At 39.9% G+C, this 15,606-nt stretch overlaps 1 protein-coding gene across 1 annotated transcript; it reads left to right on the top strand.

The window, feature by feature from the left end:
• Positions 1-424: 424 nt before the first annotated feature.
• Positions 425-14,684, top strand: scamp2l (secretory carrier membrane protein 2, like). The gene is made up of 9 exons (XM_049597718.1): positions 425-583; positions 4,239-4,316; positions 4,421-4,507; positions 6,585-6,714; positions 6,823-6,951; positions 7,966-8,125; positions 8,624-8,725; positions 9,250-9,367; positions 11,221-14,684. The coding sequence occupies exons 1-9, from the start codon at positions 527-529 to the stop codon at positions 11,365-11,367; spliced, it is 1,008 nt and encodes a 335-aa protein (XP_049453675.1). The 5' UTR covers positions 425-526; the 3' UTR covers positions 11,368-14,684.
• The last annotated feature ends 922 nt before the right edge of the window (positions 14,685-15,606 follow it).

The following is a 15,606-nucleotide window of genomic DNA, read 5'->3' on the forward strand; positions in this document are numbered from 1 at the left end:
TTTAGTTTCACATAATACATTATTTTTTTTATCGGTTTATATTTTTTCAGTTCAAACTTCAACTCATGCTGAGTGAATATGTAAAAAAACTTCCTGAAAATTAAAAATTTTCCCCCACACCTAAAGAGGAGTAAACATCTTGACTGAGGTATTCATAATTTATGCATGAATGAGTCAACGTTACCTATAATTCCCACAGCACCTAAAAGCATCTAAAAAGCCTCACAGCCAGAATAAAGTTTTTTTTTAAAAGATTTAAAATTTAAAACAGAGTTTATAAGTTCACCACGACAGACTGTCACAAGAGGCCAACACCTGAGCACACCTGATATAATCTCTATAAATAAAGGCAGGTGAATTGAACAGAAATGTCTCGAGGACAACTTCCTGATGACGCGAGCCACCTATCGAGCCGCGCATGCGCAGAGGCCCAGTGTCACAACACCATCAGGAGCAGCAGCTGCCGCCGGGGACACACGGGAGCTGTCGTGTTGTTTATTTCACACTACATAAACTTTTCTCCACCATGTCGGGATTTGACAGTAACCCCTTCGTGGACCCAGTGGACGTGAATCCCTTCCAGGTGAGACTCGGGTTTGGTTTCTGAGTTTTTAAGAAGCTTTTTTTTTTATCGTGTAAAGTGAAGAGTGAAAGAGATATGCTGCAACAAAACCTGTTTGGTTGGTTGCTGGGTTTGGCCTCAGCATTCCCTGGCTAAGAAACGTCACTATTATCAAGTATGACACGTTGTAGTCCAATTAAAGTCTGTATTTAAGGATTGTCTGTGTAACTGCGTGTTTACGCTGTACGTGGGCTGGTAACTCACCTGCGCAGGTAAGCAGACCCATGAACAGGTGCCTGCTGACATGTAGCCATCATGTGTGGCTGCTGTTCAACCCGCCATTCATGGAAACCAACAGGTAGATCTCATAAACCTGATCCCTCATGGAGAAATGTGTAATTTAATGGCGCACTTTAGGTTTATAATGTTTTTATGATGTGTGTATTTAGTCAAAGTGTCACATCCCAGTGTTTCCAGTGAGTCTTATAGCTCCAGGAGATAATGGTTACAAGTGAACATATGTCTTTGTGACATATTTACATAAAGAAAAACACCTTGTTTGCTTGTTCAAACCTGAGAAACTGTGTTATAACTGAGACACATGTGGTCCAGGGCCAAGAGTCTATGAATAGTTAATGTAGTGTGAGGCAAATAACTGCTCTTCCTGGACTGGTTGGGACTCAGTGGGACACTGGTTACTCCACACATGGCAGCAAAGTTACAAACTGAAGGCTTCACAACAACAAGACCACAAATAACATCATTATAACAATTATTCGTATTGTCAGTGAAATGAAAATAGTGGAAACATGCCCTTATTTAACCCAGAGCTCAGGATGATGTCTTCAGATGTTATGTTTAATCTGACCAACAGTCAAGAAATCCAAAGCTGTCCAGCTATTTAAGAAGCATTAGTAAGCAAATGCTTGGCTTTTTTTGTTTAAAAATTACTAAAGCAATCATTTGATTATCAAAATAATTGCCAAATAATAGCAGCACGTCATCGGTATCGACTGATATCGGCTTTAAAATGAAATCTTCACACCCACCTCTACTGAATCAAGCTGTGGTACACTTGAACCACTAATGTGACTGGCTGATCCTCTGATAGACCATCCTTCATCTACGACCGTATCTAGCACACTGAAAAACCTGATGCAGAAAAATTCAATACTGATATCACTCAAACAAGTTGGTGCCATGGGCAGAGTTAGCTTCATACTTTAATCGCACTAAAAATCTTTAACTGCAACCCCCCCCCCAAAACAACACTGACTTTTTACCTTTTTACACCACATTTATTTGACAGTTATGGTTACTGCTAGGAATGCACGATATCGGCACGTCATCGATATCGGCCAATATTGGCTTTAAAATGAGCTAACAGAGTCGCCCATCATGCTGTTCCCCTTTTGCACAATGAGTGAATGAATATTACATACCTTGAAAAACATTGTATTTCATGTCTTCATCTGCTGGTGGGCTGTCATGATAAGAGTATGCATGTATAATGAGGTCGACTGATAAGTTTTTTTCAGAGCCGATGCCAATGCCGATTATTATGAAACGGAGATACCGATAGCCGATATTTACAACCGATACATGTGTGCTGTAAAAATCATAGTTGACACAGAATTAAGGAAACACCATAGGCAGGATAAAAACTCAGAATAAAGAACAAAATTTTAGATCTTTCAATAAATAGGAAAATAAATAAAGTTAAAAATAAGTAAATAAGTAACAAAGTTGAAGAATATGCCAGCTAAATAATAACAGATTAATTAAAATAAATATATAAATACACAATTATCATAAATACAATTTTTTTAAAAAAAAAAGAAAAACAATAAAAAAAAACCATAATAAAATGAAATAAAAGGAGAGCTCAATTAAAAGCCAGACTAAAAAGGTAGGTCTTGAGTTTGCTTTTAAGAGCCTAGAGTGGTACGTGCAGGCAGTGAGAAGCACGCCAGGGGCAAAGCAGTGCAGCTAAGGAAAACAAAACTGTATATCGGCATATCAGCGGAAAAAATCACAGATACCGATAACCCTAAATATTCATAATATCGGCCCGGATAATCGGCCAGGCTGATTATCTGTCAACTCCTAATGTATGATATGATGTTAATTCTGCTACAGAAGAGACTTAATGATCACTAAAATTAGGTAGGGAAAAAGTGGATGCATTGATATCTGTATTGGTTATCGGCCAAATGAGTTGTTATTTATCGGCATATTGGATATTGGCAAAAAAAATCCAATATCTTGTGTTCCTCAGTTAATTTTCTGTCAGTCGACTAATTGATGAATCAACTAATCATTGCAGCTCTGATGTTTCTGGATCAAGCTAGCTGTCGATTTGTGGTCAAACCATCTGTAAATGCACTAAAATGGCCCAGGATACACATATGACTACATCCACTTTCCAAAATAAGTCGTTAACACAGTAAAAATACATGTATGAGAATAAGATTAATTGAATTATATTTACAGGAAGTTAAAACATGTTTCTTGTGTCACCTATAAATAAATAAATGTACATCCCTACTAAATTTGCACTGTAAGGACAGAAAAGTATTTTTAAAGTAATTTTTTACTTAAGGTCTAAACTAGGAATTGTTTTAAAAGGTACAATATGTGGGATTGTGGCTTATTGTTAGTATAACAGGTAAAAGTAGCACGCACATCCCAAAAAATTTAATGCTGGGTGCTGGACCCAAAGCTAAGTATGGAATAAAAGATAAAGTCCGCACACCAGAAGCTGCTCCTTGAACAATTTATTCATGTGTTGTTACGTTTCGGGCCCCTGCCCTTCATCAGACATGAAGTGAATGTGAATACACCTCCATATATATACACACACAACCCCTCAGGGTCACCTGAAGCAATCAAGTGAATAAACCACAGGTGTGAGAACGATAATCATAATTATCAAACAGAAAAGAAAAACAGAAAAGAAAAATATATGTTTCTGATTGATGAGAAACAATCTTTAAATGCAGTCCAATGCAACAATGCTAGAATACCACTTTACAAAGATTCTTTAAGAAGGTTCTATAAGAAAATCTTTAAGAAAAACTTTAAGAATATGCGCAGGTATAAGGCCTGCAGTGCAAATATAAATATATATACAAATCCCACACACTTTAAATATCACATAAAAAGAACATCAGGTTAGGGTAGGCAGGTATAGAACCTTCTTAAAGAATCTTTGTAAAGTGGTATTCTAGTATTGTTGCATTGGACTGCATTTAAAGATTGTTTCTCATCAATCAGAAACATATATTTTTCTTTTCTGTTTTTCTTTTCTGTTTGATAATTATGATTATCGTTCTCACACCTGTGGTTTATTCACTTGATTGCGTCAGGTGACCCTGAGGGGTTGTGTGTGTATATATGGAGGCTTATTGTTAGTAAACATGCTCGCCAGCCATAATAAAGATTAATTGGATTAGAGTCACAGGAAGTTAAATCACATTACCTGGTGTCCCTTATGAATAAAGAAATTTGAGGGAAAGTACTTAATTCTTTGATGTTGGGTTGACATGAAGGTTATTACTGGACCCTGCAGTCATCCAAAAATCTGGGGAATACAACACTAACAGTTGGCTCAGAGTGATATGAAGGCCCTAGCTCTACTCAGCAATATTTCATAACACATTATGCTCTTTCACAGGATGCCTCAATCACACAAGCCACCAGCGGAGCCACTGACAGCGTCGGAGAGTTCAACCCATTCTCTGCCACTGACATGGTTAGCCCTTCTGTTTTAATATAAAGACTGATGTGATGTTTTTCCATATCATTGAGAGGGAGTTAAGATATTAAAAAAGCAGTGTTTGTCCAATCGTCTCACAGGGAAGCCACTCTGGCACGACCATCCCCATCTCTGCTGCCTCCACTCAACCCGCCATCCTCCCGACCTCTGTGGAGCAGACCCCACAAGTGAGTCAGACACACATTTACAGATAAAGGACATTAAATAAGAAGGTGTGAAATCACATTTCAGCCCTTTATATGTCAGTTAAGATGAACTAACCAGAGTGCAGTCAGTTTTTGGGAGTTGGCCGTGGCTTTTAATGTGCAGAACAATAGACGAGGACAATAATGATAACAACCTTGTGTTTATGAGTTAATGAGTGAATTGTGGAGTAGACTTCTGACCACTGGTGAATTTTTGAGGCTGGTATTGATATTTGAGAGTTTATAAAGAACACATAGGCTGATGTAGGACTCTTTACGTGAACACATAGTACAAATGCAGTCGTGGAGTCTAAAATACTTGAAGTAAAAGTCCTTAATTCAAAATGATACTTGAGTAAAAGTACAGATGTTTTACCACCAAAGTATCAACAGTAGAAGTGCTCGCAGCACAGAATGGCTCCTGTCACCGTGTTGTATTATCATAGAATATTATATTATTCTGTTTTTATCATTAACTAATACATGTAAGAGCATTTTAATGTTATAGTTTGTTCATGTGGAGCCTATTTTAGATGCTTTGTGAACTTACTGAACAGATTAGTAGTCCAAAACTGAGTCATATCAAATAAGCATAGCGTGTGTTTTTATGCCTCTGTGTCGGCAACAGCCATGACCAGAGACAGAATGTTCTTGGGTTGTCTGTATGTCCGTCCCATTCTCAAATTTGGCACAAACGTCCACTTGGACTCAACAATAAGCTGATTAGATTTTGGTGCTTAAAGGTCACTGGGACCTCATCAAACATGATTCTTATGAAAGCAGTTTTTTTCAAGAACACCTAGAAGAAATTTCTTCATATTTGGCACAAACGTTCACTTTGACTCAAGGATGGACTGATCAGATTTTCAAAGGTGTAGGTCACAGTGACCTCACCAAACATGTTTTTGGCCATAACTAAGGAAATCATGCACTAATTCTGACAAACACAAACACAATTCTAACAGCATAGATTGATGAAGTGATGACATTTTATATCCACAAGGTCAAATGTCAGCTTCACTGTGACGTCATCATGTTCTGCAAAACACTTTTCTGGCCATCATACAATGCCAAAACTCAGGAACAGAAGGGGAGACATTTGGTCAGAAACTGAATTGGTGACTCTAATCTTGGGTGTCCATCTTTAAACTTTGCTGTTGGGGGGGAGGATGTGTGTGAAGCATCCATGTTTTCACCGCCATGGATGTAAACTGTAACTGCAACTTGACTGGTTTGCAGAGGCATACAGCCGCAGGGCAGTAATTCCAGTTTGTGTAAAAAGTAATTAGTAACTATAGCAACTAGAAGTTTCAGATAAAAGCAGCAGAGCACAATATTTACCTCTGAGATGTTGAGTAGGAGTGTACAGTAGCATAACATGAAAATAGTTATTAAAAAAAAGCACAAGCATGCCAAGATTGTATGTAATTACAATACTTGGGTAAATGTAACATTACATTTTGATTATGATTATTGTGACACAAGAATTTGGACCCAAGTATGTTTATTTTACACATTCTCAGATGAACAATCAACTTGCCAGAGCTCTTTTCTACAATATTTTGTCTCTTATCTGCCACCGTAGTTGTCAATACCACTATATCTGTAATTAAATGAAATTGGGTACAGCATCAACACAGTGACGATATATATTTTATTTTGATATTTTAGTTTGTAGATCTTAAGTACTACTGTTAAACATGGTGGTATAATGTGCATTTTATTTTTATTTTAATGCACATGTAATTTCAGTTTTAATGCTCTATAGTTACATCCTTTTATTCCATACTCTTCTTACTTCTCAGTATTTCTAATCCTGATTCTGATGTCAGTGTAGTAGTAGTGATCACAAAATCTGTATAGCATTTGGTCTCAGGAGGAGCTGGAGTCTCACACAGGAGAATAAGGTGTGGAGTGGTTGTACTGCTGCCTGTGGTGAAGCTCATGAATTTCCCATCACAGTGCTGCTAGGTGGAAAAATGCACAGGGAGATGTAGTGATGCAGGGACGATACTGAACACAGTGTTAAGAGTGCAGCTCTTCCATCACCCACTGTCAGGCAAATGCAGCTGCTGGCCAGGCTAAACTGATCAAACAGCAGGAGGAGCTGGAGAAGAAAGCAGCCGAGCTGGAGCGGAAGGAGCAGGAGCTACAGAACAGGACCGGAGGCACAGCGGTCAACACCGGTGGTAAGTAGTTGTCTTAGAGGTTGCATGTAAACTTGTGTCATATGTACGAATGATAATCGACACACAGCTCACAACGTTAATCCACCTCTGATTTCTTTGGTCTGTCAGCTAAAGAGAACAACTGGCCACCTCTTCCTAAGTTCTCCCCCGTGAAGCCCTGCTTCTATCAGGACTTTGAGGAGGAAATCCCGGAGGAGTATCGCAGGATCTGCAAGAGAATGTACTACCTCTGGATGTGTAAGTACATCTGAATGCAGTGTTTGCTTTGTACCTGATGGTTTGGAATGTCAGAGTTATTGATCTGTTAGATAGGATGGTTGACGTGATGGTTTTGGTATCTTAACAAGTCTGTCTCACTTTAAAACTTGTATAGCACTTTTCTAGTCTTCTGACCACCTAAATGCTTTTATACTTCGATTCACCAATCACACAGGCATTCACACACTGGTGGCAGAGGCTACTGAACATGGTGCCACCTGTTACTCAGTAACCATTCACACGCGCTCTCACGCCAATGGAACAGCCATCAGGAGCATTTTAGGGTTCAGTATCTTGCCCAAGGATACTTTGACTTGCAGCCTGGAGGAGCCCAGGGATTGGACTGCCGATCTTCTGATTGGTGGACAATCCGCTCTACCATCTGAGCCACAGCTGCCCCTATTATACCTGTAGAGCGTAGGATTGGCAGGGGTTTGGCAAGACACTTGCCTTGTTCATGGACTCATAGCAGTGCGCCGCTGCATGAATAAGAATCAATATTTAGCATAACGGGCAGTACAGCGATGCAGTGGTTAGCATTGTTGCCTTACAATAAAAGGGTTCCTGGTCCAGACTCAGGGTGGGGGGTTCAAATCCAGGGGTGGAGAAGCCCTTATGTGTGGAGTTTGCATGTCAGCGTGGGTTTTCTCCGGGCACTCCGGCTTCCTCCCACAGTCCAAAGACATGCAGGTTAATTGGTGACTCTAAATTGTCCGTAGGTGTGAATGTGAGTGTGAATGGTTGTCTGTCTCTATGTGTCAGCCCTGTGATAGTCTGCCAACCTGTCCAGGGTGTACCCTGCCTCTCACCCAGTGTCAGCTGGGATAGGCTCCAGTCCTTGGCAACCCCCAACAGGATAAGCTTTTACAGATGATCACTACAAAAATACACTCAACTTCTTTATTTGTTAGCTCAAAGCAAAGGTGTGTATTTGTCTACATGTTGATATATTTGATGGTAGTCTAGCTCAGTGTTTCCTGTGTGTCTCCACAGTCCACAGTGCCACTCTCTTCCTCAACGTGCTGGCCTGCCTGGCTTACTTCACTGCAGACGCAGCGAATGGTGTTGACTTCGGTCTGTCCATCCTCTGGTTCATCCTCTTCACCCCTGTGGCCTTCATCTGCTGGTACAGGCCCGTCTACAAGGCATTCAGGTACAGCGTCTTACTGACGATGATATCTTTGATTTGCTTTATTTACAGGACCGGATGGAACTGTTTGTTTCACGAGCAGTAGAAACATGGAGATGAACTCGTCGGCAGTGTTTTTTGTTTTGTTTTGTTTTGACATAATATAAAGTTTTCAGAGTTTTCTTGCTCACAGTTCAGTGCTTCAAAGGAGAAGTGTTGTCTTTCCCTGGTTTTAAAAGCTTCATCACAAACGTATTTTCCTGAACTTACCAAGACTGTTTGAGCTGTTCTTTTATTTGCATTTACTCACCTAGTAATTATATCCATATGACTAATGATTATTTATGAAAACTCATATTGTGTGAATATTTTATGAAAGCAGCAGTAGCATTGTCAACCCTAGAATATCATCACAATATCTTTCTCCATATCACCCAGCCCTAAGTTGTACACTTAAATGTCCTCTTGAATCCTAAATATCATTCATAACATGTCCTTTGTGTTGTCTGTTTCCCTCCCCAGGTCCGACAGCTCCTTCAGCTTCTTCTTCTTCTTTTTTGTCTTCTTCTTCCAAGTGGCAGTGTACATCATCCAGACTGTAGGGATCCCAAAGTGGGGGAACAGGTCAGTGAGAACAATTATCTGCATGTCGTGTGGTGTGAATGATAGTTGTTCTTTGCTAACAAGGGTCTGTTTTCATCAGTGAGAATGATTCTGTGCTTTGGGTGGATTCGTAGTAATTTTGGGTATGCATGGGTCCATGAGTTCACTTCATTCATGCCTATGTGTTTGTGTGTGTGTATTCTTTCCGTGTATCTCCTCTCTTGCATCTCTTTGACAGATTCCTGCTGCCCTAACTTGTCTGGGTTGCTTCTTTGTAAGTGTGTGGAACTTTTCTCTTTGGGTTACTTTTCTATATCATGTAATATATTAGGCTTTTCACTTTTCCATTATTCGCTTTGTCAAACTTCATGCTTTTCTATCGGTCACTGGGGCAGGGTAGGACGTTGGCTCATTTCTCTTTAATTCAGTCAGTTTCATATGATTATGAATGCCAGAAATATTCTGTTGTCTACTGTACAGCACACACTCACTGCAGAGGAAGTGTAAAATGACACAAGGCTGTTTGTTGTCTCTGTTGTTGACAGTGGATGGATCTCATCCATCAGCATGATCCGGTCAAACTTGGCTGTGGCTGTGGTCATGATGGTGGTGGCTGGTTTTTTCACTGTGAACGCCATCCTGGCTGTCATCCTCCTGAAAATGGTATGCTTATGTAAAACTTCTCCTCACAACAGAGACTATTGAGTCGTGTTACAGTTTTCACTTTGCACATAATGTGGTCACTATTTGAATATTAACCAGTCAAGATAAACTTAATGTTTCTCTGGGTAGCTGACATTATTCATCCCTTATTATGCTTAAACTGCAGTCTAGACCAAAAAAGAAAGTCGAACATGGTGCAGTAGACATATATAAATATGGGTATTCCCACTGTGGCTTGATATTGTTTGCTCCAACGCAGTGACAGTGTAAAGAGATCAAAGAGAGAAACATAACAAGAGAAACTAAAACTGGCGGTGACAAAAACTTGCAGTGCAGCTGCAATAAAAGGGGAACCAAGACATCAGAGGGAATATAAGGATTTAGAAACTGTTGAAAAGTTATACAGGTTCAAAAACACTGTAAGCAGGTCTGACTACAAACTGTTTATTTGGAAAGATTCGACCAAAATATACCACAATACAGCAGATGGAGACATAAGCAGATGCAAGGAGATGGAAACATTTATTCACAAATAAAAATTAAAAAAAAGAGATTTTCTTAAGGTCAGTAGCACTCTGTGGCCATGTTTGGACTCATGCCACATTTTTTGCACCCTCACATCAGTTGTTTTCAATGTAGACATGCAGAGGACATGCTCAAAAGCAAGAATGACACTGCTGTGGCGAGCAGGTGTTCCCAAGCGCCTGTTTTTCAGGGCGTGAAAGCTGCACCCTGAAATAAACACAAGTTTTGGAACACAGTACCACAGACGAGGAACGAGGAATGAGGAACAATCAGTTACAGGCGCCAGATATCTTTCCTTTTTTCGTAAATACCAGTCTGTGGTAAATATGGAGGAGAAATTGATCATCTTAGTGAAGGGTTACCCAGAGCTTTACGTCCCTGCCCATACACAAGATCAGCTCCAAACTCAGGATTTCTGGTAGGTATATTCGGTGCTGGTTATGGCCACTCAGCAACTTCAGACGCAACTTGCCTCCCCTTGAAAGTTGGCACAGAGAAGCAATCGGCCTCCCAGGAACACTGCTCAGCCTTGCAGCCAATTTTTCCCAGTGGTCATTCGCAGTATTATAGTGAAAAAATCCCTTGAAACCCCAAAAACATTTTCCCCATAGACCACCCTAATAACAGACATCTGTATAACTGTTGACAGACCACCTCAGACTGTAAACAAGATTGACTCTTTCTTGTATGAATTTTTGATCCAGGGTGGTTTTATATTTGTAAAACTTTCACGATTTAAAAATCTGTGATGTCATCACAGTGTAAAGTCTATGAACCAAGTGGGAACTCCAGCTGAAAACCCAGAAGCTAGAAAACTTTATTGTGCTTACGCCAGGCGAGCAACTTCACTGGAATGAATAGGTGCCATCTTGGCATCCAGTATCTAGTTACAATTAAAATCTATGGTAGCAGCCAGCGCCAACCATGTGTTTTCCAAGTGGTTAAAGATGCAGCATGTGTCCCGACTCATAAAAAGACTGTCATTTCATTTTAATAGCAAGTGTGTGCCCAATGTAAAGTCTGAAGACCGTGTTGTCCTTCTTTATAATCTGCAAATATGTGCTTCTGCTGTACACACCCAGATATGCACTGAAATACACATAGTGAAAGACAGCTATTAAGTTTTTTCTTTCATTCAAAAAATACAATAGCTCATGAGAAAATGGCACAAAAAACCCCACAAAAACAAATTTCACTGACAGTTGTTTTGGGATATCGTCCTAATAGACAGATGGGACTGACAACATGAGCTCCTTGTGTTTTGTCCTTTGTTCTGATTTATGAACCTGTCACTGCCCTTATCTGTGCCCCTTTCTTTGTATCTCCAGGTCCACTCTAAGTACAGAAGGACAGGTGCCAGCTTCACCAAGGCCCAGCAGGAGTTCTCCAGCGGAGTCCTGACCAACCGAACCGTGCAGTCTGCTGCAGCCAGCGCCGCCACCTCCGCTGCCCGGGGAGCCTTTGGCAGGAGCTAGAGAAATTAGGCTGTTTCCCAACTCCTTCGTGCCTCAGGCTAGTCTCTTCTCTGACCAACCTGGCCATGTCCCAACATACTTCAATGGGTTTAGGGGATATGGGTTTGATATTTAATGAAAAAGGGCAAAAAAACAAGTAAGTTATGATGAGGGGAATTCTTCTCGCTACAAGATCAGCCCAGTGAAGTGTCCCTGTTCTCCACTTATAAAACAGAAAACAAGCTAGAGGTCTTATTCAAGCATGTAATGACTTGCACATGCCTTGGTTGTTATTGAACTCTTCACGACCCTCATCAGCAAATTCATGCTCTCAAAAGTTATTCTGGGAATTGTAGGGAATCCCAAACTGAAGTTGAATACAACAAGGCAAAGGAGACAGAGTGGGTACGACACAAAATAACTGGCAACACCTCATCACAGTATAACTAACTGGAACATATATTTAACATAGTCGACTAAAAATGTAAATGTGAGATTATCTGCAGTGAGCCACAGAACAGGGCTGGGGTTCAGTGATAGAGTACATTTATTTAAATCCCGTCACTGTTAAATACGCTGGTGGAAAGTATTAGGATTCTTCCATCTCACAGTTCATGTAGGAATAACATACTGGGGCCTGAAAAATAAACACTGCGAAGCGTTGGGATTGTAGAAGGAGCATACTTGACATGACGATGTTTTATCATCATTGAATGATGGGTCCACATAATGTATGTATACATGCTTTTGTCATTACAACAGCATGAAGAGTGTTCAAGGGTAACCAAGCCATGCTGTCGTATTAACAGTTTTAATGTATACAGTACACTTTATACTACTGCTCCCCTGTAATGAGATGCATAATGTTAAATACTTCACTACTGATGAACACAGTTGCTGTTTGAATTTTGCTCACTAAGCTGTATGTTTTATCGTGTATAATAATAGTGCATAGGACAAACTGATGATTTATGAAGGTGGTGGGATGAAGGTTTAATCTTTCTGTTGTTTTAATCAGTTTACTGATTTAGATGAAGTGAGACAAAGAGCTCTTGTTAGGGTGAATGAAGAAGCAGTTTAACTAAAATGGCACATTTTAATTGAGTTGTTAAAACCATTACGTTTTCTGTCATAGTATGGCACCTTGCTAGGATTAAACTGAAAGACAGGGTGCAGGTTATTTATGTAAAGTTACTGACATAGTATAGAGAGAGACTTATCTACTTAGAGGAGTGTATTAAAGGAAGCTTTGGTATTTTTCAACCTGGACCCTATTTCCCCATGTTTGTGTGTCTAAAGATTTACTCGCAAGGGACTAGTGTTACCTGGGGACCTTATGTGATTCAGAAATTACCCCTCATGTCTGTGTTTCTTGTAGCACATTCGCACAGGATAAGCAAAGTCTGTATTTTACTCAGATTAACTGACATTATCCCCCTGGATATGATGCACACAGTCGTTTGTAACTCTGAACGTAACACAGAAACACTACACAGCACCACCAGCAGTGATGTCATGTTAACATCCATTTTTTAATGTGGGTTAAACAAACAGAATCAATTCTGCAACACTGTCACATTTTATCCATCTCATCATCATTTGATATTTCGACCCTCTCCGACATGACGTTCATTTATAATCAGCATCGCAGCCTCCGTAAAGAGGCAGAAAGAAGCCATGGAGAGAACAAAAGAACTTGAATACAACCCCACATCACCAAGATGTCGATTTGCACGGGATTAAGATCACAGACAACCTTGGCAATTATTGCAAATAACCAGAGATCCCCAGGTAACACTTGTCCTGTGCGAACAGGGCTTCAGGGACTAATGGAGAAAACAATTTTTGAATTGAGAGGGCTGCAGTCAGCAGCACCGAAACAGGCTGCGGTGTAACCACTCAGGGCAAGAGCGCATGGTTCATTTACATCCACTGAAAGTTCTTGTTTTTGCCACTGAGAAGCTCGGATTGTTTTAAGTAACTGACAACATTATGAAAAGGACCCGATAGACACTTATCTTTAAATTTTCTTGGTCCGGGCTGTTTGTTACTGTCTCCCTGCAACAACTCCACTTGCGAGACCTCAGAAAAGAGATTTCTCCTTGAGTGACTTGGTTAGACACAATAACAAACAGATCGGATCAAGCAAAAGGAAAGGAAAAAGTTTTTTGTCTTTGTCTGTGACTAAACAGTAATGAAAATCTGAGCCTGACAGTGGCAAAACCTTTGCCACAAAACTTTTGGTGGTTGTACAAAAGCCATTTTTACACAGAGATCCCACAATTGGGCCGCAACAAAGACCCTTCATTACGCCGGCTGTGCTTTTGTATACAGGGCCAAACAACACCACCATCATGCCACCCCAGTGTGTGATTTCAGACAGCATGCCAGCCTTCCAGAAGCAAAAGAGGTGTGACAGGCACGACATGTAACGAACAGTGTCGGCCTCTAGTGTGACAAATAACATACATGTTGACAGAGCTTTCTTAACAATAGCAATAGCATCCCATGTCCCTGTTAAATAGAGTTTGATCTCATCCTCTGTTTAGAAGTTAAGGAGCTTCCTCAATGAGACAACTCTGTCCCCCCATTCTGCTTTTGTACCTTTTTTTAAAGAATGCGAATAACAGCACAACACTCCCCCCTTTAACAGATTGAGGGTGCGCCATCGCTTCCAAGGGTTACATTGCAGCCTGTTTCGCAGCTGCAGACTGCAGCGCTCTTGCTCAATACTAAACCAGTTTAGATATTGTTGTTCCCATTAGTCACTTCGACACAAAAACATGGGAGAATAGGGTCCAGGTTGAAAAACACTGAAGTTTCCCTTTAATGAGCACAAAGAACACAATAGTTATCTGTCGATTATCCATTCTTTTGACTTTATATGAATTATACTGCAGATAAAAGTCATGTGTTACTGAATAGTCGCAGATTGTTTGTATTTTCTAGCTGCTTTCTACCTACTTGTTTTTAGGTATTTTCACATTTGTACTTGTGAATATTTACGCTGTCCTGTTCTGACCTTTTTGTTACTGAAACACTAAATAATTTTGTCTAGGTGTAACCTCAGTGCCTTTCAGCTAAAGTTATGCACCAATGTTTGTGTGGGGATTTAAGCACAAGGCTGTTGGTTGTTAGTGTTTTGTCTGATTTTGTTTTTCTAAACAGAAATTTATTTTTCGGTGAAGTTTCCCTTTCAACAATCATCCTGTGTATTAAGGTGTGTTGTACATATCGGTGCTTTATTTAAAAGCTATTTACTGGAGGGGTATTTGCTGGAAATTGGTTCTCAGTCTTAACACTGAATAAAAAATAAGTCATTTTTTCCTCTTGAAAAACTGGATCGTGTTTAAGAGGGCTCATTATATTAAGGTTATGATCCCTGTGGGTCAGTTACACAGTTTTCCCTGTTGTTAGATTCTTCTCTATTGTTCTCAGTTGTGCTCCTAATGAGAGCAGATCTGTTTCTAATGTACCAGCTTGTTCACTGTGCAGAGGTACAAAACAATTGACTCCATATTCAGTTCTGTAAAGGAACACCACACACTGGTGACCTGCTGTGTGTTATGAAAAATGGAAACAGAAAATATCAAATGCAGCTGTGAGCAACACTGCACTGTAGAGGAGCAACACTCGCTGGTGATATTACATGATTCATAACTGTAGGTGTGATGTGGATGAAAATCGACTGTATGAACTGATGTAAATGGCAGGAAATACTGTACATGGAGTAGGAAACTGTCTGAAATACTTCTGTACAGTTTTGTTAATGTGATTGCAGGTGTTAAGTCAAGGTTTGATACTGTATGTCGAAAAAGATGTCTGATTCTGTCTTTGCTGCCTTATGTGGTGGAAAGAAACTCAGTCTATTTACTCAATTGCTGTTCTCAGGTACAAATTTAAGCTACTCTTTACTTGGATATTTCTATTTTAGGCTACTTAAACTAAATTAAGCAGGATGAGCACATGATGAAATAATAACATGCAACAGATTGTTAAAGATTAAACCAGCTGTTGTTAACCTTTGGGTTGTGACCCCTTCTTGCTGGGTCTCGTTGGGGCTCCTGGTCACACCAAAGAGACATTTTCCTTCTAGACTTATGAGATGGTTTAGATTTAAATAACTATTTTAATGATTGAATATTCAAATCAAATCAAGTTTAGTTATATAGCACATTTAAGAACCACCGCAGTTGACCAAAGTCCTGTGCAAAGTAAAAGAATGATGCTCAAATATGTATCAATCTAACATGTACACAA

Source organism: Epinephelus fuscoguttatus, linkage group LG2, assembly GCF_011397635.1.
Source record: "Epinephelus fuscoguttatus linkage group LG2, E.fuscoguttatus.final_Chr_v1".
NCBI lineage: Eukaryota > Metazoa > Chordata > Actinopteri > Perciformes > Serranidae > Epinephelus > Epinephelus fuscoguttatus.